A 23,509-nucleotide genomic window follows, 5' to 3' on the forward strand; every position below is an offset into this window, starting at 1 on the left:
TATCTTTAACTACTAAGCTTACCAGTACTTGGTTGAGCCTTTCATTATTTTGTTTTAATAGGTGGTCAGAAGCAACGTATTGCTATTGCTCGGGCTTTGCTTAAGGTAAGTGTATGTGTAACTTGCTCTGAGTAGTGTTTACCTCCACTAGTATGGAACAAAGCACAGTGGAGTGAGAGGAGGCAGAGACATATCTGATAGTATAGAGTTTAAATGATGAGCAGAAGAAGTGGTTAACTAATGGTAAAAAGGACCAGAAGTAAACAAACAAAAAAAGTGCTGTTTCTGCATCTCTGGGCCCAGGGCAGGATTAACCCTTTGGTGGGCCCTAGGCAAAGAAGCACTTTGGGCCCCCACAATTAAATACATTCTGCTACTTCCCACAAATGCTTCACCTCCCCTCCTCCCTTACTACAGAGCAAATCCAGCAGAAGAAGAAGCATCAGATAAGAAGCAGTGCTCACCAATTCCTTTTTCCTCCTAAACATTTGGGCCTCCCATTTTATCCAAGTGCGATGGGTCAGTAGGTATAATATTGTAAAACAGTATTTCTTCACTCACACACTGCACAAGCTAGAGTTCATCACCTTCCACCCTTCAAGTGGCTTTAAGTTGTTAGAATTGTGGAGAACTTACATAAATGGGCTCTTTATATGTGTCTTGTGTGGGTGGAGGGGTGAGATGTGTGTGTGTATTTAGGGCAGTAGTTCTCAACCCAGTCCTCAATACACAGCCAATAAAGGTATCAGGATAGCTACAATGAATATGCATGAGAGAGATTTGCATACAGTGAAGGTAGTGCATGCAAATTTATCTCATGCATATTCACTGTGAATATCCTGAAAACCTGACTGGCTGGATGTGTCCAGAGGACTAGGTTGAGAACTCTTGGTCTAGAATTAGGGTACGTATTTCTGGGGGAGAACAGTGTGCATGCCTGGAGTTGAGATGTGTGTAAATGTGGCTGGGGAAGGGTGGGGTATATGTCGATGTGTGTATGGATTGTGTGTGGTGGGGTGAGGGAGGTATAGGATCTGTTGCACTCCTAACTTGTATAGACAGACAGACAGATCGAAATGGATAAAGGACTTCTGCTATTATAGGTGGTGAGATGCGACATGGCTATGTACATGCAGACTAGCCTTACCATCCACCATATTTCATGGCCTCTGATTTTATTGGTCTTTTGTACACCAGTTAAACCTGGCAGCCCATGCTATTTCAGGAAGCAACTAGTTCATGGTTACTCTAGCTTGGCATTCCTGAAAGTATTCTGTGTGGTGGTGTGAATCTTGGACAAAAGGTACCTATGGAGATAGGCTAGCAGTCATTGCAGGGAATTTAAAGTTGGTGAAAATTTCATAAGAATGTAGAAGTAACAGAGCTGTAAACTAGGGATGGAAAATATTAAATACTTAACAGTTCACCAACAAGTATAGTCTTACTGTGTTGAGCCTTATCATTTAACTATACTATGTACCATCACCCTTCAACAGCAAGAGCTTGGTTCTAGAGCCCAAGAGGAATGTGCTGTTCTCTCCACTGTCACACATTATCTCACAGCTGCCGCCTTCTTGCCAGGCTCTAGTTTCGGATTTTCTCCAGACCTTAGCCTTCCTGTTTCCTGCTCATATATAGGACCAATCTTGCGGATGGTAGTGCCCACAAGGAGGGTTTTATTTATTTATTTATTGCATTTGTACCCCACATTTTCCCACCTTTTTGCAGGCTCAATGTGGCTTACAGAGTAAGGTTATGATAAAGTCAATACATGATTTAAATACAGTTGATCAAAAGTTGGGGTAGAAGAGGATTTAGATGTTCAGTAGGTTGTGTGAGAGGTGATTTTTGGTGTGCTTGGGTAGATTAAGGGATGATATGCATCATTGAGGTTGACTTTTGTAAGCTTTGTTGAAGAGGTGTGTTTTCAAAGCTTTGCGGAAGCTGGTTAGATTGTTCATGGTTTTCAGGGTTACTTAGATCTCTATACTTATTTGATCAGAGATGAATATGGTAGGTGGCTGCTCAGTTTGTGTTGCTACTGCCTTTAGTTCATGAATTGGTGCAGTGTGCATAGGAATGGCATCTCTACGACCAGCAGGAGTGGGTTGCAAAGCTACCCCCCCCCCCCCCACCACCTCATAAGAGGTGGTAGTTTTTTTGTCAAAATAGGGCCATGGCTTGTTTTTCCTCTCCACACAGACAAAAATGTGGTGACTACCTGGGAATGGACACCGGGACCACAAGAGGTTCCAAGAAATACATTTATGTTTAAGTGTACAGCGCTGCGTACGTCTATTAGCGCTTTAGAAATGATAAGTAGTAGTAGTAGTAGTATTGATATTCAGATGTGGAAGTATATTGACTAGAGATTTCATTGACCTGACACAGCCACATGTCAGCAAAATACACCTGCCTTAGTAGTCCAAATCTGTATAAGACATACATATATAAAACAATTAGATATAAAACCAAATTTATAAATATAATTCTAATAAGATGTGTAAAAAATATTGAGGGCAAAAATGACAAAGACAAGGGCCAATGAAATAAAACACCAGTTGGATTCAAGAAGTTATATGCAAAAATTGAATTAAAAATAGAAATAAAAATAACAATTAACAAAAAACTTTGGAATGGTGGTATACAGCAATAAAATTTAAAAAAGGAGAGCAATACAACATGAATACATCAGCCAAATTTTTTATACATGTTTTGGAATGGCCTACCTTAGAGTCCTATGTGGTCTAGTTACTAGTTGGGGCAGGAGATCACCAGTCACTCCTGTCCCCGCCATCTCCACCCTCAAAATGGCTGCTGCAGACCTCAGTGACAGTCTTATGAGGCTTCTGCTGGAGGTTGTGGCAGCCATTTTGAGATTTTGGAGCTGGCATCGGTAGGAGCAACTCGGAATCGCTCCTGCTCATGCTAGCTCCAGTCTCAAAATGGCTGCTACTAAAGATCTCAGCAGCCATTTTGATTGCGAGGACAGCAGGGGCAGGAGCGACTGGGGATACTTGCCCCAACTAGCCACTAGACCACCAAGGACTCTAAGGTAGTTAGGGGGGGGGTTACCTTTGTTCAGAGGGGAGATGGTGATGTCATCTTTGTTTAAGGGAAGGAGGAGGAGACGGCGGCTGTGGTTTGGGGACAGGACTAGTTTAGGTTTTGGCTGAAACGCAGCATCATATTTTGGCCACCGATTCAGTTTGACTGAAACTAGAAAAAAATGGTTTTGTTTGGCCTGTAATTCCCATTAATCACCACTTTATTGTCTGTGAGTATGTCTCAATGCAGGGACTTTTTCTCTGGTTCTGTTCATCTCTTTCCCTCTCCATCATTTGGTTTTGACAGCAAAGAGAAAATGACAGGCTGGAGCAGTTGCAAGGCCCATGATCCATTTGTAGCTCCATTTGTAGCTTTGATTTTCCTCCCGACTTCCTGTGGTTGTAGTGTAAAGGGAGGAGACACCAGGTGTTAGTTTAAACAGTTAACTGCTATAATTTTAACAGTTTGAATATATACTTTTTTTTAAATAGTATTTGTGTTTGTAGTATAAAGATAGCTCCACCTTTCAGACTTTGCAATGAATGTGGTGAGAACAATGAGAGGTGAGAAAACACACATAATCCTAGAAGTAGATTAATTTAGTACCCGTCAAAAATGTTAAATATTATTTACAAAGAAAATTTCAAAGCCATTTGGGGAGAGGGTGGGAGAATAAACTAAGCTGCGATAAAATATTAGATTTTACTATAGCTTAATTTATCACGAGAGTCACTAATCTGCAGGAACTTAGTTCCACAGGTTAGTGGCTCCCATTGTAAAGAAATAACACAACTTGTGATCAATCTTGGTAAGCTGTTTTATTCTGCTCCCCACAAGTATCAAGCTGTTAACATGTGACCCAGTTCCTCGAGTACCATCTTAAAGGGGCTAGAACTGTGGGGCGTACACAGATAACAACCTTTTGAGGGGTTATTGGGGGAACCTGACAGTTAATGTAAATTATAAAAGAATGGATCTCAAGCAATACCAGCATTAGTCAGTGAAGTGTCAGAAGCAAATATGTTCCCTTTTATCTCTAGATCCGAGCTCAAAACACCCAAATAATAAAAAGAACTAACTCCACATCCAAGTATTATTAAAAACAGAGTGCTTATTTTACAATAGCAGCAAAGGTAATGTGCAATGAAAGCAAGAACAAAGACAATGAGTATCTTATTATAGAAACAGTTCAGAGTAAATGCTCATAATTCCCTAGTTAGACTCCTAAATAAGAGTCACCATAAGCCCACAGCACTTATACAAAAGCACATTGCACATACATCTGATGATGAAGTATTCTAGCAGGTGGTAGCATGGTCCTTAGATGGTCAGTCACATGTAATACAGGTCTGCTCCTCAGATGGAATGTCAACACAGCAGCCTTTGCCTCAGATAAAAGCCCCTTTTTATACAGAAATTGCGAGCTGCAGCTGGGCTAATGATGTACATTCTAGCCTTGGGGGTGATATACACATAACTTTGTTTACCCCAAATATTGTGGCTTCAAGGGACACAAGATGATCTCATTGGCACCACATTGAAGCGGTCACCTTGCCAAGGAGCCAGGGTTTCATAAAGAATGTGCAATTGTACCAGCCATAGTGTCTCTCCAGATGCATGGGAGACTTCAAGAGCCCTTGGCTTGTCTGGCCATGATGTTGGTGCTGATGACAACAACGTTGTTGTTCTGGTAAACTGGTGTCCTTGGCAGCATTCTTTTGTCTGTATGCAAGGTCAAGGTTCATTAAACAATAGGCTTTGCAGTGAAAGATGGAATGAGCCTGAGTTTGCATTTTTGAAGTCAGGTTGTTAATACTGAATATTGTCATGTATTATAATCCTATATATCTTTGTTATATAGGAACACACATAGTGCTTCATAATGCTTGTTTTGCTCCAACAGAGCTATATAAATACCCTCCTCTTGCAATTCTCTTCTCAGGAAGAACCCCTTTTCCTCCCAGAAGAGGCCCCCTACCCTCAAACACAGAGGAACATATTCACCTCGGATCTATCTTAATCCCTGGTGGTCTAGTGAGTATAGGGCAGGAACAATCCCCAGTCGCCTCTGTACCTCTGAGTTCAAAATGGCAAGACCACCATTAAATGTCACAAACTGCCATTTAGAACCTGGAGCCACAGGGGCAGAAGCAGTTGAGGATCGTTCATATCCTATAACTGCAAGATCAACAGAGATTAGCAAGGGAGGCCTGGGAAGGGGGGAGGGCAATAATGATGGGATTTGGGTGAGGGAGGGGCTTGGACTGAAGACTGTTAGTACCTTTTGGGAGTGGAGGTCTGTTCGGGGAGGGGGTATCCATGCCTAGTATGTATACAGCTCCAACCCCTTTAACATGCACCTAGGGACATCAGCTGCATGGAAAAATAAAGCTGGCTTTACTGCTTCCATGAATAACACAGCTTGTGAAGTTCAGTACGCCTGTATTATTCAATTTGCGTAATAATGAGGTGCTTTGCATCTCATTATTATGCAGCCCACGGCACCTTTAATATGTGTTACAGTAAAATAATGCACTATTTTTCCATTTAACACATGTTAACAGACAAATATTGTGCGTTATTTCCTTAAGTTCGTAACTACCCCTTTTGGGTAAATTGGCTTGTCTGAGATTTGCTTTTCTCTGCCTGGTTAAAAGTACAAATGTTGCAATAGAATGCCTGCTTTTAGTTGGGTAAAAAAAGAGGCATATCTGAGGGTGTGTTTAGGTTGGGAGAGTAGAACAGTATGTACATATCATTTTCAAAAATGCATGTGGTATTTAATCCTGCCCTCAATCACCTACAGAAATAGAAGGTGCAAAGTAGACAGGTTTTTTTAGTAAGTCATTTTTCTTTGTCTGTAATTACATGTGCTACAAGTGTCTGCATACTGCAACTACAAGGGCTATTTGAAAACTGCCCCCACAATGTATTTCAGGAATAAAATTAAAAATTAGAAAGCAAGTGGGACATGAAAAAGTCTTATTTCTTAAATACAGTCTGTCTTGCATGAAATAATTTTATACACTCAGAGCTGTAGAATTCTGTATGTTTATGCAGAAACCTGTTTGATTCTTTTTTCTAGAATCCCAAGATTCTTCTGTTAGATGAAGCCACAAGGTGAGCATTTGTGGTGACTTTGTCAGTAAACTTACAGGATCTGATCAACAAAAAAATGTAGGCAATTTGGGATCAATTTACCCAAATACTTGTTTTGGCTTCTTGGGGGACAAATAGTAAAAATCCTGAATAGTGACTGTCAGCAGCTATTTGGAAGATATTTTATCCTCTTAAACTAAAATACATAGAGGATATATATATTTGTGTTTTTTTTTTTAATTTGAGAATTCACCTTTCCAAGTCCCACCTCAGGTTTTGTTACAATTCAGTTACAGTAGGTATTTCCCTGTCCCTGTTCCCAGCTAAGGGAGTGGAGAATGGAGCGATTTGCCCAAAGTCACAAGAAGTGTGAGCAGGATCTTGAACCCCTTGGCTTACGTGGTTCAAACCCCTGTACTCTAACCACTAGACTAATCTGTCCAGGAGGTACCACTGAGGTATTTTTCATTCCATTCACATTTATGTTTTGTCCTGTCAATTTATTTTGTATACTATCTATATATCCAGAACAGCTTACAACAAGTAATATCAAATACAATCAAATTCACAAACTGTTGTCTCACATTGTGTGCTTTTTGCTCTATCCACAAACTGTCATGTGCAACACCTTTATTTTACTTTTGGAAGTCCTCCAACCCAAATGCATTTAAGGCAGCTGCAATCCAAGCTAGTGCATTTCCACAGCTGCACAACTCTCACACTGTTTGTGGGAACACATTTTAGATTCTTAATTAGAAATAGACTTGGAGGTGATATGAGAACTATTTGGAGTTTTCTGTTGAAAAGCAGGATTGAGTCAGGCACACAAGTGGATGATGTCATCCAACATAGCTGGGATGGAATTGCTATCTCAGAGCTCAGAATTTTCAGTGTAGAGTTCTGAGTAGGTGTGGCCCTTCCTGCACACAGAGGTCTCTTCAGCTCTTCAGTTTTGTTTTTAATGCTTAGCTGAATGGATGAGAAACAAAGTTCTCGGGACACGTTTGTTTTGCTTCATTTGAGGAACAAGTAATCGTGTTGTCAAAATTGGGATTTTGTTTGTGCCTAAAATGTGGCAGGAAATTTTCAAAATTTGACATGCACACTGAATGTCTCTTGTGCCTCGGGCCTTCCATTGATCAAATGTACCCAAGAGCACAAAGAGATTGTTTTTAAGTGTCTGAGAGAACATTTTGATGTTGAGAAAAAACTGCTCCCAGTAAAACCTCCCAAAAAGACCTCTTCTGCTAGAAGCAACCTACCCCTGCACAGACCAGTCAAATTTTCCATGGAGAAACATCAGCCTACAGGTGCAACCTAAGTATCTTGTTGCCTAAAGGGCATAGACCCTTGAGATGTTCAGGCTCACACCGCATCCGCTTCTTGAGCAAGCACAGATGCCTGAGAAGAGGATGCTTGCATCAACTCCAGCTAAAGAGCTAATAAAACACAAACAGGCCAGTGCAGACTCTCCTACCAATAAAAGTGGATGCTTGGATAACAGACCCTGTGCAGAAACATAAGCACAGTGCCAATTTCTATGGAGTTCCTCGACACTGCAAAATACCTTTTCAGTATATAGACTGTTCAGGCACTGCACAATCCTCCGCACAACAGCCTATGCCTATTACACTGGTGTTGGTCACAGTAGCAAATGTGTCTTCATCTTTGAGACCTTTTCAGCTGCCTAAGCATTCTCACTCTTTTCTGCAAAAGATGTTCACAGACCTTATGAAGGGTTACATGAGAAATACATCTTACAATCCTTTCCCAGAATTACCCACAGAGCTGTTCCATTCCTCTCGTGTTACTCCTCCACTAAGAGCAACCTACTGAGACCCAATTTGTCTCTCTGTTGTCTTCCTTTCATATGGGAAGGAAGGAAGAAGAGTGAGGATGTGTGTGTTCTATCCTCATTCTTCTTCCTTCCTTTCCATATTCCCCTTAGTCTAATGTGGAGGGACTTCTAGATCCTCTTGATATTCAAGTACTATCTACAGAGTGCAAGGAGGAAGGATCTACAGGAATTGCATCTGATCCTTCACTACCACCACCATTAAGGAATGAGTCTCTATATGAAGACATTCCCTGGCCATTTAATTGGAAGAATTTGGATATGAAAGTTCCTTTCTTCCTTCAGCAGGAAACAGAACCCAGATCAGACATCTTTGACCTTCCCAAATATATGGAGGCCCCTAAGACTACTTGTTCACAGTATTCTCAAGGATCAGCAGTTCCATATATGGCAGAATCTGCTCTTCATTCAAATTGTTTCAGAAATGTTGGATATGAAATGTAAAGTCCATCCATCTTCAGGCTTTAATAATGTCCAGCTATCATACACTTCAGTAATAGTAGAAGCAGTTATGCCAAAAATGCAGAGACTTTTCTAATAACTGTCCTTCCCCCCTCCCCCAATGAAACATTCTTGATTAATGGATCATTTTGAGCTGCTCTGTATGGTCCCATTATATGTATACAATCTTGCATGATGTGCATGTTTTCTCACTTGTTCTTTCTATATAAGCTCAGACCAGCAAGTTTCCATACCAGCAGAGGCTTATGAATTTGGCACTTGCCTTATCAGAATAGCTTATGATTGCTTTGAAACCTCAGCCAGTATCTACTTCTGCAGTTACAGCAACTTTTGACACCCCCTCCCCACCACCAGTCCAGCATCTCTTCTCCCTCCTTCCCCTGTCTCTCCTCCCCTTCTCTCTACCTTCCCTTCCCCCAGGAGCAGCAGAACACCTTTTTGTTTGCGGAGACCCAAGCTTTGCCCCCAGCTCTACCTCCAGTTCCCATATGGATTTACATTGTCAATTTTATGTAAATCGTGTACCTCCTAATCCTATAACAGGGTGCTTAAAGTTTGGGGCTGTTTGTGTGCCTGTGTTATAGAATACTAGCAGTTAAGCGCATATATTGCACACTTATTCACATATACTAGAACGCTGTTCTGTAGTTTACTGTAAGTTACATGATAAAGTGCTGCATTTAGGTATGAACGGTCATGTCTGCCATAGACCTGGTGTAACAGTTTGTGCCTACATTTAGGCACATCAATGCAATCTTTAGTATTCTATAACAGCATCTTGGCACACAAATGCATTATAGAACTGGTGCTCAGTACGTGGTATCAGCGTGCCTAAATTGTGGCTCCAAGTTATAGAATTTCTCCCATTGAGTATAATTATTCATTCACATGGGACATTCCCAAATCAACCAATAAAACTTCCAGCAACAGATACAGAACAGAAGTAGAATAGCATTCATTTCAACCTCTGGTGTCACACCAGTCAACAGAAACGTCCTCCACTACACTGAGAAGTAAAGCAAAACCTTGCAAATAGTCACTTAATCTGCACTACCCCTACCTCTGAAAAGTCAGCACTGCAAATATTGTAGAACACCAGGACACCTCCAGCTGGAAAAAAAAAAAAAGAATACAACCCTACACAGAATCTGCATGTTAAAAGAATCCTCCTCTGTAGTTACAAATGGAAAACATAAACCATTGCCTAGTTAAAAAAAAAAAGAAAAGAAAAGAAAGAGACACTTTAATACTACAATGGAAAGAAAATAGCAAGAAAAACGAGCCAAGAACCCAACACACATTCACAACCAGATAACTACACGTTCTGGACAATAACAATAAATGAACTCAACGACATACCACCCAAGGATAAACGCTTCATGAGAAACTGGGACGAAACAAGTGAAAACACACTAAACAAAATAGCACCACTCAAAACAAAAATCACAAAGCAACCACATCCCTGGTTTAATGACAAACTACTATACATGAGGAAACTCGAAAGAGCATGGGCCAAAAACAAAACGGACACAAACAAATCCATATGGAGAAAAGTCATAAGAACATACACAAATAGCATAGAGAAAGTGAAAGCAGAACACTACAGTACATATACGCACCTCGACCAGACCAATACGAAAAAAATATTCAAACTCATGAACAAACTACTGAAAACCCAGAACATACTGGCGACAACTGAAACAGCACCAACTGCAGACGAACTTGCACAATATTTTCAAAATCAAACTAACAGACACAAGGTCAAACCTTGCAAAAGCACAAATAAACGTCGCAGACTACCTACAGGACTGCAAAACACACTACAACCACACTGCATCAGACGGAATATAGAACACGATCAAACCCACCCCAACTAGACACAGTAAAGACACTATTGACAAAATATGCGCATTCATACTGCCTACTTGACAAATGCCCCAACTACATGATGAAAAACCCACCAGATTGGTTCTTTGAATACCTCACCAAACACATCACATAAATGTTTGAAAGAGGTCAATTTCCAACAGACAAAGGTGACAGTACTTGCATTTATCCCCAAAAACACTACCAGCAAGATCAGTGATTTTGCAAATTACAGACCAGTAGTCTCGATGCAACTACTGACCAAAATGATGGAAGGTCTAGTTACATAGCAACTAATGGAATACTTGATAAAATTCTCAATTCTTCATAAATCCCAATCAGCTTTCAGACTGCAACACAGCACTGAAACGTCATACTCTAATTCTTAGAAGTATGGTTACACCTCCTAGCCTGATCCTGAGTCACATAGCCAGGCTATCTTTTCTCTACCATCTGACCTTTATGGTGGACTAGCTGTCTGCAAAAGGACCTTCCCAACTTCTCCTTTTCACTACCTAAAGATAATGTAACCTTTTTCACAGAAAAAAAAACAATTATGAAGAAATATTATACAAAGTATAAATGAAAGCAGGATAATATACTCATAAAAACTTCACTTAAAGAATATACCTTTTGTCTGTTATCTCTTAAAAACATATAATAGAGTTAATAATCTGGAGCAGGCAAGGCAGAAACTTGAAGACACACAAAGCAAAGCAAGGCACAGCTCCTGGAGACCTGTTGTGAAGGCATTGAGGGAATGCCAGGGCCTTCCTTAAATTGGGCCCAACCTGGAAGTGCAGGTGTACCTTGTGGGTCCAGAGCTTCCCACCATCAGTCCTAAACACCTGTTCCTACGGTACGTGAACCCGGAAGCTGGCATTGGCCGATAGTGGAGGCGCGGCAGGACAAGGACTGATGCCGCACGGAACGCTGCGGAACAACATGCATTGGGGCAGGAGGCATGGCAGAGCCGCGACAGTACCCTCTCCTCAAAGTGCCTCCTCCTCTCGATCCAAGCATGTGTATCTGGAGACAAATGATAGCACCTTTTCAGGAAAAAAACTAGCAGACTTCCATGAGTTGTCCTAGGAACCATAGGCCCTTCTGAAATCAGAGGTGTCGTGGACCACGTACTCATGATCCGGTTCTTCAGGCACCATACATGACATTGAAGCTTGAAAGCATTCCTTAGGTTCCCAGCCAGGCCTGAATCTTGGGGGCAAAATATGAACAAGTCTTACTCTGAAGAAGCTTCCCTCCAAAAGGTAGATCTGTAGCATCCTTGCTCTCCTAACGCAGAGGACTTGTCTGAGCTCATGAACTTTGCAATCTGTCATGGACTCGGGGAAAGTGAGCCCTTGGGTTGCAGCCGGGAACCAGCTAGTAGCAGGAGAACCACTTGGGCTAGTCAAAGTGCTAGGCAAGGCTTGAACTGGAGACAAGGCAGGCAGGGCTAGAACTGGATCCAGGCAAGACAAAACAAGACAAGCAGTGCAAGAACTGGATCCAGGCAAGACCAAGCAGGACAAGGCAAGACTGGAGCAGAAGACAAGGCAGGACTGAAGCTGTAGACAAGGCAGGAATGTGGAGACACATGAGGCAAGACAGGAATCTAAAGACAAGGCAGAAACTAGGAGGCCAGGCTGGGAAGATAGGAACTTGAAGACAAGGCAGGATCGAAGACACATGAAGCAAGGCAAGACGAGGCACAGCTGCTGGAGACCTGTTATGAAGGCATCAAGAGACTGCCAGGGCCTTCTTTAAATTGGCCCTAACCTGGAAGTGCAGGCATCCCTTGCGGGTCTGGAGCTTCCCACCACCAGTCCTAAATACCAGTTCCTATGGCACATTCGTGAACTTTAAAATTTGCATCAGCTGACAATGGAGGAGCTGTAGGGATGCGGACCACCACCCCAGGGAACACTATGGGACCTGACAGGAAAATGGTGCATTGGGGCAGGAGGCACAGTAAAGCCATGATACAATGTTGATAGGCTAAATGGGTAGGCAGTTCTAGCCTAATTTTGCCAGTTATTGGGAAAGCCACCCCCTTCTTCCAGCAAGTCCTCCTGGACCAATTCTGGTAGATCAAGGAAGCACCTTGAAGATCTATCTTCATAAACATACTTATTTGAGTTTGCTCGTCTTTAGTTATTTATGGGCCACATTATGGCTAATGTGTCCTGTAGGTGCAAGGATGTACTGGCTGTGATTAAATATGGATGTCATGGTGAGGTCCAAATGTGTGTTCATAGAAGGTGTGAGCGTGTGAAAAGTGATTCCACTATGTGAGAAAAAGTGGATACACAGTTATGAATGCAAGGTCCAAGAGCTGTAGAACAGCCTAAGAAAACAGGATATGGATACGGCATAGGTTTACCTAGGCCAGGGGTGCAAAAACTCGTAAGTTCATACCACATTGGAAAAGAATGTACTTATAAATAGACCTACATGGAGGGAGGGGAGTAGAAATTTGGGAGTCTACTACTGAAACTAATGGGGCGGGGGGGGGGGGGGGGGGGGGAGGGGAAGGGATGGCATCCAGTTCTTGCCAAGGAAGTTAAATGGAAATACTTTTAAAACAAATAGGAGGAAATATTTTTTCACTCAGTGAATAGTTAAGCTCTTGAACTGTTTGCTGGCGGATGTGGTAACAGCGGTTAGCGTATCTGGGTTAAAAAAAAGTTTGGACAAGTTCCTGGAGGAGAAGTCCATAGTCTGCTACTAAGGCAGATATGGGGAAGCAACTGCTTGCCCTGTGATTTGTAGCATGGAATGTTGCCATTATTGTGAGTTTCTGCCAGGTACTTGTGACCTGGCTTGGCCACTGTTGGAAACAGGATACTGGGTAGATGGACCATTGTCACTCTGTATATGCTATACCGGAATGGCGATCGCCACCACGGTTATTACGTAAGCCACATTGAGCCTGCAAGTAGGTGGGAAAATGTGGAATACAAATGCAATAAATAAATTAGTTTGACTCAGTATGGCTACTCTTATGTAAATTTAAATTCAACGTTAATGCTTTTGACTTTGCCTGCATTGTTCTGATTCATACTTTTCCAGCAGTGTGTAGCCATACTTTTTTATGTCTATTCAAATTGATAGCCTATGTTCACATAGGAGGGTACCTGAGGGTCTAGGGCCAGTTTTGTGGTTGCAGTTCATGGTAGCTTCTGGCTTTTGTAAGAAGATTCCATAGAAATTTTTGGAGTCTTAGCTGAGCCTGAAGGAGGGGGCCAGAGATTGACAGCTGTCCTGCAGCAGAACTAGAGGTGACATACCGCACTAAGGCAGAGGTGGAAGAGTTCTGTTACAAACGTGTGTGTATTGAGCTCAAGGTGAATTTTATTACTCCTGCAACAACCTTAATTACTTCTGCATTAGCTTAATGCTATACAAACAAGTGCTAAGTTACTAATTCATCAAACTGGACAAAACAAAAACAGTAAAATAAGCCTCTACAGGACTAATTAAATGTTGTTACAATAAAATACAACTTAACCAATCAAAATTATGTGGATATCTCAACAATGCACACCTTCAGTGACCTCTGTAAGATTGAATTATCCTTCCAGCAGCTCCATTTGCCACAGTCTATGCTAGAGATGGGCCAGAGAATGTTGGCGGAAGCACTTCTGACAGCTTTTGCCACCATCAGCTTTTCAGCATGTCTGAAGGAACAGTCTGCATGAAGGAGCATGGTGGGCTATTTCTGCCTTCAGGCCTCGGTTTGATGCCCCTGACCTAGGTGCTGGAGTAGACTAAAGTGGTATTTAATGGGTGCATGCTACCATCACATTTGTGAAAAAGGACACTGATCCTTCAAAACTGGCTTCAGCCAGCATATGATAAAATGAACAGACTCCATACATCTGAAAGTGATAAAAGCTATCCTACTGTACAGAACATAAGTACATAAGTATTGTCACACTGGAACAGACCAAAGGTCCATCAAGCCCAGTATCCTGTTTCCAACAGTGGCCAATCCAGGTCACAAATACCTGGCAAGATCCCAAAAAAGTTCAATACATTTTCTGCTGCTTATCCCAGAAATAAGCAGTGGATTTTCCACAAGTCCATTTAATAATGGCTTATTGACTTTTCCTTTAGGAAGCCCCGCTAAGTTATTCGCCTTTACCACATTCTCTGGCAACAAATTCCAGAGTTTAATTACATGTTGAGTGATGAAAGATGTTCTCAGATTAGTTTTAAATGTACTACTTTGTAGCTTCATCTCATGCCTCCTAGTCCTAGTATTTTTGGAAAGAGTAAACAAACAATTCACGTCTACCCGTTTCACTCCACTCATTATTTTATAGACCTCTATCATATCTCCCATTAGCTGTCTTTTCTCCAAGCTGAAGAGCCCTAGCCACTTCAGCCTTTCCTCATAAGGAAGTCGTCCCATCCCCTTTATCATTTTTGTCACCCTTCTCTGTACCTTTTCTAATTCCACTATTTCATTTTGGGTAGATGAGTATATACATTCTCATAGCCTGAACTACCTCAGGCCCCTTGCCCCTCCCCCTACACCTCTGGTTTTTTTCTCTGTATTTTTCAGATTTCAAGTACATTTGAAGAAGAAAAACATCATTTTCTTTCAGATGCACTTGTGAAATCTACAATACTGAACTAAATCTACTTATCTTTTTTTCACCAACACTGACCTACTGTTTTGGTTCTCAGAATTAAGCAAGCATGTGCTGACAAAATATGGCTAGTATCCACATGTGGAATGTGTGTAGTGCATTTTATTTTGAATCACATGACAAGAGGCTGGGTCAGTAAGGCTGCTACAGTAGAGCAACATGTGTGTATTGTTGGGTATAAATAAATAGTAGTGACTGTTTCCTTTTTGTCTTGTGAATTAGTGCTCTGGATGCTGAAAATGAATACTTGGTACAGGAGGCTCTAGAGCGACTCATGGAAGGAAGGACTGTTCTTATCATCGCTCACCGTCTCTCCACTATTCAGAATGCAGATGCCGTTGCTGTCCTTGACCAGGGCAGTATCATTGAATGCGGGAAACATGAAGAACTTCTAGCCAATTCAAAGGGACTATTTCGAAAACTGATGGAGAAGCAGACTTTTCTCTCAAATAACCAACCCTTTACTATGAACATTAAATCTTCAGACAGACTATAAATTTTAAGAAAGTGATGAAATTTAAATTGGAAAGAAAAGAACAAGTTAAATGTATGATTCTTTGGTGCTCTCTCTATGTAATATAAACATATAGGGGGGGAGAGAAAGATAGCTATTATATGTTATGTATTTTTGCAGAGTGAATGAATTTGAAAATTCAGATGTGTGAAAATTTTATTCAGAGTTTTTAATAAGTATTATACCTTTTTAAATTGCCAGAATATGAAAAGTGTCTTTTAAATGTATTATTTCACACTGCAAATATTTTAATTACTACTGTTCAGTCATGTGCCTTACTTACTACTGTGGAAATGCTGTGTCAAAGAATTTACTTTTTTGAACGACATTAGTTTTTATGGTGAATGTTTCTTTATTTTGAAGATCTGGGAATACTGATACTCTTAAGTAGAAATGATCACAGAATAACATTCCATCTAGTCTTGGTTTGAATCCCAGTACACTTTCTATGACAAATATTGTAGTTTTCCCCTGTGACTGAAGTCTACACCAAATTTAATTTAGCTAGTTTATTATGAAGAGAGAGGCTCATCAGATCTTGTGGATGCCTTCATGTTTTACAGTTTACTTGCACGGGGTTGCTTTAACACTTTGAGCAGGTGTATTTGAGACTAAAAGAAATAACAAGTTATTTTGTATAGAGATTGTGTATGCACTGTGAGGGCAATTTTCATATTCTCTACATTGCTGTAAGGTCTGCTGGTACTTTTTACCCATGGATTTTGCACCAATTTTCAAAATGAATATTCATATACCTTCACTTTGACAATTGCCAATGGGGAAAAAATGCCTACAGAAACATTGGTCAAATGCACACTGAGAATGAGAAGATAGCCAAACAACAGGGATCACATTTAAGTGGTATTCTACAAAGGAGGAATGTGATCTACCAGCTGGGTCAGGACCCTAGGGTTCACGGAGGTTAGGAACTAACCAGTTGCTATACCGAGTTAAGCTCAAAGATCCAAAAGAAAAGCAGAAATACAGGCTAAAATAAGTTCCTTATCTGAGAGATGTGCCATCTGCTTCCAGCAAAAATCCCTATAGCCAAACACACAAGAGTCTTGGGGGAGGGGTAGCTGGAAACAGGATATGAGAGAGAGGCTCAGCAGGCAGCCTGGGAAGGAAGCTGCATCTGCTGGGATATTAACAAGCTGATGCTCAGAACTCCTGCACTGTAGCGAACAGCAGCCGGGAAATAGTGCAGGAACAGTACTGAAAAATAGCCCTTCAATGCTCAAAACTAATGGCATTCAAATTATATGCACAGTTGGAACTATGCTAACAAAATGCAAAGTAGGTGAAAACGCATGCGCATTTTTTTACACACTGATACCAGCCCAGAACAACACAGTTCTCTGGTGCACGTGTGCTGTGGTTGTGTGTCATGTGCATGCATAAAGTATGTGTGTCACCAAAATATGGAAATACTGCTGAGAAGTGCTGTAAATGCTGAGGGTTTTATAAGACTTGTTTTATGTATTTGTCTCTGCTTTGCATCAACATCTAATCATGTGTGGGGGGGTGGGGTGGAGAATGTATTTATACTATGTGCATGCCCCTTCATAATAACATGTCCTTCCTTTTTTTTTTTTTTTTTGGGGGGGGGGGGGTTATTGTTTTAAACAACATGAACAGCACAAAAATGTGCACAATTGCGCTTTTCAAATCCTGTACTTGACAGATTTGTGGCAAGTACATATGGGCCAAAAGATCAAATACACTTTTACTTTGTTTCGCTCTTAAAAGCACATGTTATTTATTTTTTTTAATTCTAAAACAAGATGAATCGCCTGTTCCAATTGGTAAAAGTTCAACAAGTCTCCATCTGAACAGTTCTGCCCTGGACCTAGTGTTAATTTTTCAGCTTTAGAAGCCATCCAATCCTTCTGCACATTGCTGCTGTCATCTGAGCATTGGGAAGGAATACCAAAAGAACGTCCACCTCTGGCATACACATTATTTCTTGTGCTGGATCCTTCTGAACATTGTGTGCAGATTAATGCCAGCTGTAAGTTCTGAGCATCAGCCAGGTAGTAGAGGAGCCTGTTTCTCCCCAGGTGGGAAAGGTACTAATCTAATTGTCATAGTATCTTCAGGAAAGGGGTATGGCTGGAAACACTCTAGCAGGACTAATAGTGGTTATAAGGAGTTACCAGGAGATAAGAGGATGGGCTGAAAATCCCTGGGTTACAGATAGTCCCCAAAGGAGTTAAAGACTATAGGCAGATAAAAGCCAAGGTTAGCAGACTAGGGAAACAAAATCTGGAAGTAAAAAAAAGCATAGGAGGGTTATACTTGGTACTTAGGAGAAGTTTGGAACTGCCCTGGTTTGGGAATAGGGTGTGAAACTGCCCAGGAATATAATAGGGGTTTGGCATTGCCCTGGAGTGTAAAAGGAATTTGAGAACTGCCCTTGGTTAGGAAAAAGTGAGTATTGTTTGGGGAACTGCTCCTGAGTGTAAAGAGTAGCCCTGAGGTAACTCAGCTCTAATCTGTACGATTGGAACAGGTGTAATAGAGGAAGAAAAAGTGTTTAAAGGAACCTTGTATGTTGTGTAAGGTATTTTCTACAAGCTTGTAACAAGACGTATGGACACAGATAACTCTGTTATATAATTGTGGGAACATGGTAGAAAATATACAGATCCAATTCACTAATCAAAAATTATGTGAAAAACCACAAAGAATAACAGTGAATCAAGGTAATCGCACGTCCACTTATTGTATAAGGAGGAAAAAGACCTCATCAAAACTGAGGCACGCAACAGTAAGTGAAACCGGATCACATCATCAGCAGATCAGCATGCACACAGTAAATAAAATCATCATTGGTCAAAAAAACTCATAAAAGGCCATTCTATAGCAAAAACAGTCTTCAGTTCTTAAATATAATATACTGTTAATCATCAACAAACACTTATCTTCAATTGTGCATTGTGTCAGTGCTTGCTTGGACTCAGTGACTCCGGCTTGCCAGGATAATAAGTGTAGCCCCAACGGACCCATTTCACTGCAGCTTCTTCTGGGGACCAACACTGTACTCTAAATCTGCAACCAAAAAATCAAATCCAAATGTAAATAATCGCGTGAAAGTCACTGAAAAAAAAACAAAAGCCATAAGCGTGCTCTGTAATAAGATTACTCAGGCATACTGTAGGGAAGCTTTATTCTGCGAGACAGCTGGCAGCAAAGAACAAAACATGGCGTACAAGTTTAAAACGGATGCCAAGCTTTCAACAGCCCATCACAACTGAGTGTCCAAGCACTGACACAATTGAAGATAAAGTGTTTGATGATGATTAACAGTATATTATATTTAAGAGCTGAAGACTGTTTTTGCTATAGAATGGCTTTTTGTTATGATTGAACGTTAAAGGAGGGTTTTTTTTTTTTCACCAATGATGACTTTTTAACTGTGTTTATACTGATCTGCTGATTTTGCGATCTGGTTTCACTTACCGTTGGTTGCGTGCCTCAGTTTTGATGAGGTCTTTTTCCTCCTTATACAATAAGTTGGTGTGCTGTTACCTTGATTCAGTCTTATTCTTTGTGGTTTTTCATATAATTGTGAGAAGCCAAAAAATACTTTTGGTTGAATTATGTTATTCTCTAGAAGGTGAAGAGAGCAACACTGTTCAAGTGAATGAAAGTTGTTATACCCAGAATAAATGGTATTTTGTTTATTCAAACCATGTGACAGCTTGGTTATTTGCTAGGCAGGCGCCTAGGTAATGGGGGTGGCTGATACCTGAGAGGTTAAAGCAGTGAGTGGGGTAGCTCAGCCATAGTAGAAAGGGATTCCCTCAGGGCCAGCCCTCTGTTACAGAAAGGTAGATTCCATTCAGGTAGTCCTTGGATCCAGTGGAAGCTTTAGGACTGGGACAAGCACACTAGGACACTCTCTAGTGGTGACAGCATATACACCATGGTGTATACAAGTACATGCCATCAAAAAGTGTGTTTGGGATGGAGAATGGGTGTGCATGGGGCAAAAACAGAATGTGCATGCATGTGACATATTGCATAAGCATCATTGTGTGTGTGTTTCCAAAAGTATGCACCCACATTTATACCCATTGTATCTACTGACTAGAATGGAGAAAAAAAGATGCCTCTCATGACCTGGAATGTTGGTTTGTACATTGGGCTGTTGTTTGCTGTCTCAGTGTGTAGCCAATCCTTGCTCATCCCAAAACTTATCAATTCCTTTGCCCTTATGAAACCCTATACTGCCCCATTCCCTCCACTCTGTTCCATTCTTGCTTTCTCTCTGTAATATCATCTCACCAATAAAACCCCTGCCCTCCCTACCCCTTTTCATAGCCCCTATCTCTGCTCCTCCTCTGCGCTAGGGGCCTTTCTGTGGTTGTGTGAGTCTAGCTGGGTATGTTCCTCTGCCACTGTTTGTATGTGTGTATTTGGGTGTGTCCTTGTGCAATTGTTTGTATGCCTGTATCTTGCAGTGCCCATGGCCCTGTGTGTGTGTGTCTTAGTGTACTGTGGGTGGTAGCAGTCGTGAGAAGCATGAGTAGGGGATGCTCCTATGGGCACTGGCTCGCAGGAGAGAGAGAGGCACCAGAAGAGGACAGAACACTGGTCATGAACATGACAAGAGGAGCCATGCCAGCACAGGTTTAGATTTGATAAGTAGACAATAGTACACCTGTCCAACCAGCTGGAGGCAGATTTGCTGTTCTCTAGGTGGGACCTTTGTCAAACCCCTTCTGAACATACAGATACACTGTAGCAGCTGGCTCACTTTTATCCAGGTATTTATTAATCCTTTGGGGAAAAAAAAGCTAAATTAGTAAGGTAAGACCTCCCTCTGCTAAATCTAGCTTGGCTCTGAACCATTAAGACACGTTTCTCCATAAGTTCAGTAACTTTATTTTCAAAAGGACATCTAATGTTTTGCCCAACTTTGATACCAGGTGTATTGGTCTATAGTTTCCTGGAGTCCTGCTTAAATATTGGCATTATATTTGCCGTGCTTTAATCCTTAGGTACCATAGCTAGTTTTAATAATAGGTTACAGTTTGCTACTACTAAGGCTGTAATTTTTCTTCAGTTTTGTTCAGTATCCTAGATTGCATACCATCAACCCAGGTGACATACCTCTTGTTAATTTGTTCTATAGCATTTTATTTGCTTCATTTCCCTTGTTTCTCCACTAACAAAGACTGTTTTTTTATATATCTTCCCAATGTCCTCAGTAAAGACTGAAGCAAAGAATTTATTTGTTTTGTTTCTTTATTTTTTGCTATGGCATTTTCTCCCTGACTGTTCCTTTTATCCCTTGATCATCAAAATGGCTCAATAGAATATCAGCTTTAAGAAACTAATGGCAGTGTCCCACCATGCATGTGCAGGTCCTTTAGTCTCTTTTTCTATGGAGTTAGGAAGTCATGTTTTGTCGGTCTAGCGCTGCTTCTTGTGTTCGTGCCTCCCTGTGCAAGTACTTCATTTTCTTTCTTCATTTGATTTTTTTTTTCTTGTAGTTACCTTCCTTGTACATTTCTTAGTTTTCTTTGGATCTTAAAATGTTTTCTTCATTTTCCTCACAGCTCTTTAGGCCTGAGCACCAGCCTCAATTTGTCTAGCCCCCTTTTTGAACTCAAAATTGAGGAGTTTAATTTAGCAGTGATTCTTTTTTTTATGTTGAAGAAGTACATAAGTAATGCCATACTGGGAAAAGACCAAGGGTCCATCGAGCCCAGCATCTTGGACTGGAAATTGGTTGACCGACATGCAACAGAGTACATAAGTAATGCCACACTGGGAAAAGACCAAGAGTCCATCGAGCCCAGCATCCTGTCCACGACAGCGGCCAATCCAGGCCAAGGGCACCTGGCAAGCTTCCCAAACGTACAAACATTCTATACATGTTATTCCTGGGATTTTGGATTTTTCCAAGTCCGTTTAGTAGCGGTTTATGGACTTGTCCTTTAGGAAACCGTCCAACCCCTTTTTAAACTCTGCTAAGCTAACCGCCTTCACCACATTTTCCGGCAATGAATTCCAGAGTTTAATTACACGTTGGGTGAAGAAAACTTTTCTCCGATTTGTTTAAATTTACTACACTGTAGTTTAATCGCATGCCCCTAGTCCTAGTATTTTTGGAAAGCGTGAACAGACGCTTCACATCCACCTGTTCCACTCCACTCATGATTTTATATACCTCTATCATGTCTCCCCTCAGCTGTCTCTTCTCCAAGCTGAATAGCCCTAGCCTCCTTAGTCTTTCTTCATAGGGAAGTCGTCCCATTCCCGCTATCATTTTAGTCGCCTTTCGCTGCACCTTTTCCAATTCTACTATATCTTTCTTGAGATGCGGCGACCAGAATTGAACACAATACTCAAGGTGCGGTCGCACCATGGAGCGATACAACGGCATTATAACATCCTCACACCTGTTTTCCATACCTTTCCTAATAATACCCAACATTCTATTCGCTTTCCTAGCCGCAGCAGCACACTGAGCAGAAGGTTTCAGTGTGTTATCGTCGACGACACCCAGATCCCTTTCTTGGTCCGTAACTCCTAACGTGGAACCTTGCATGACGTAGCTATAATTCGGGTTCTTTTTTCCCACATGCATCACCTTGCATTTGCTCACATTAAACGTCATCTGCCATTTAGCCGCCCAGTCTTCCAGTCTCGTAAGGTCCTCTTGTAATTTTTCACAATCCTGTCGCGAGTTAACGACTTTGAATAACTTTGTGTCATCAGCAAATTTAATTACCTCGCTAGTTACTCCCATCTCTAAATCATTTATAAATATATTAAAAAACAGCAGTCCTAGCACAGACCCCTGAGGAACCCCACTAACTACCCTTCTCCATTGTGAATCTGCCCATTTAACCCCACTCTCTGTTTCCTATCATTCAACCAGTGGCTTCAAAAGGTGCATCCAATGTAATCAGGTGATTTTTTTCATGGACCCGTATAGGTGCATCGGGTGTCTAGGACCTGACCATGATGCTGATACTTGTTCTCTCTGTTTGCAAATACAGTTAAGGACACAGAGCGCACCAGGTCCATCAGGAGAAACATTTTGGCTCCTCAAAGGCCGGTTCATTGACATCGGCATCAGAAGCATCGACCTTGATGGCTGCTCAGACAGTTCGACTGCTGGGAATGCACTGGCTTCAAAGAGGTCACCACCTCCCTTGACATTGGGTGCTGTTAGTAGGCCCTGGGACTGGGCAACATTGGACTCAACACTGACAACGTGCTTATCGGCACCGAGGGACTGCACTGCTGAGTGTTGAAGGAAGTCTAAGAAGTATTGGTCCCCTTGAAAGCATGGTGCTGGGAGCTCTGAAGTATCAGCATTGCCGGTACCCAAGAAGTGTCAGTGCCGAGAGGACCACTTCCCTCTTTAATAGAGATACTGATGTAGCAGTCTCCAGGAAGCCAGGTCCCAGCTTCTGGTTCAACACCGACTGTTTCCCAAGCTGACTCTAATCCGACTCCCCAGCCTTTGACAATGCCTACCTTCGATGAAGTGTACTGGGCCATACTCACCAGCTGTAGCTCAGCCTCAGCTCCTTCCTGAAGCCCAAGCTCTGTCTGTACCAGGGCATTGATGTCAGCATTGACCCATGTGGTACCACTCTCTGCATCAGAAGAGGAAGCTTCCCCGGAGTCAGAGGGTAGGGCTGTATCTCAGTGCACTTCAGGGCATGAGCAGAATCACACTGAGCTGGGGCAGGCACAAATTGACTCGACTGACATTGGGTGCTGTTAGTAGGCCCTGGGACTGGGCAACATTGGACTCAACACTGACAACGTCTAGACTACTTTGAGGAGTTGGATCTAGACCGATCATGGGAGTCAGAAGCGGGATTCAAATTACTTCTTCTCGGAGGAGTCATATGGTATCTCTTCTAAACCCTCCCTTCCACAAGAGTGACATAAATCCCCCTCATGAGGGTCTTTCACCAGATTTGTAAAGGAGATGGCTCCTGCCAGGAGAGCCAAGAGCTGAGATTCTGTCTGTCT

At 41.6% G+C, this 23,509-nt stretch overlaps 1 protein-coding gene across 1 annotated transcript in view; it reads left to right on the forward strand.

Annotated features, from left to right (window-relative positions):
* The window catches only part of ABCB10 (ATP binding cassette subfamily B member 10), a 146,547-nt gene extending 127,459 nt beyond the window's left edge, over window positions 1–19,088 (forward strand). The window contains exons 11-13 of the mRNA XM_030196479.1: window positions 62–105; window positions 6,134–6,168; window positions 15,211–19,088. Coding sequence (XP_030052339.1) covers window positions 62–105; window positions 6,134–6,168; window positions 15,211–15,484 — 353 coding nt within the window. The 3' untranslated portion in view covers window positions 15,485–19,088. The remainder of the gene's footprint in view (window positions 1–61; window positions 106–6,133; window positions 6,169–15,210) is intronic.
* Window positions 19,089–23,509: the final 4,421 nt, after the last annotated feature.

This window comes from Microcaecilia unicolor, chromosome 3 (genome assembly GCF_901765095.1).
Source record: "Microcaecilia unicolor chromosome 3, aMicUni1.1, whole genome shotgun sequence".
Classification (NCBI taxonomy): domain Eukaryota; kingdom Metazoa; phylum Chordata; class Amphibia; order Gymnophiona; family Siphonopidae; genus Microcaecilia; species Microcaecilia unicolor.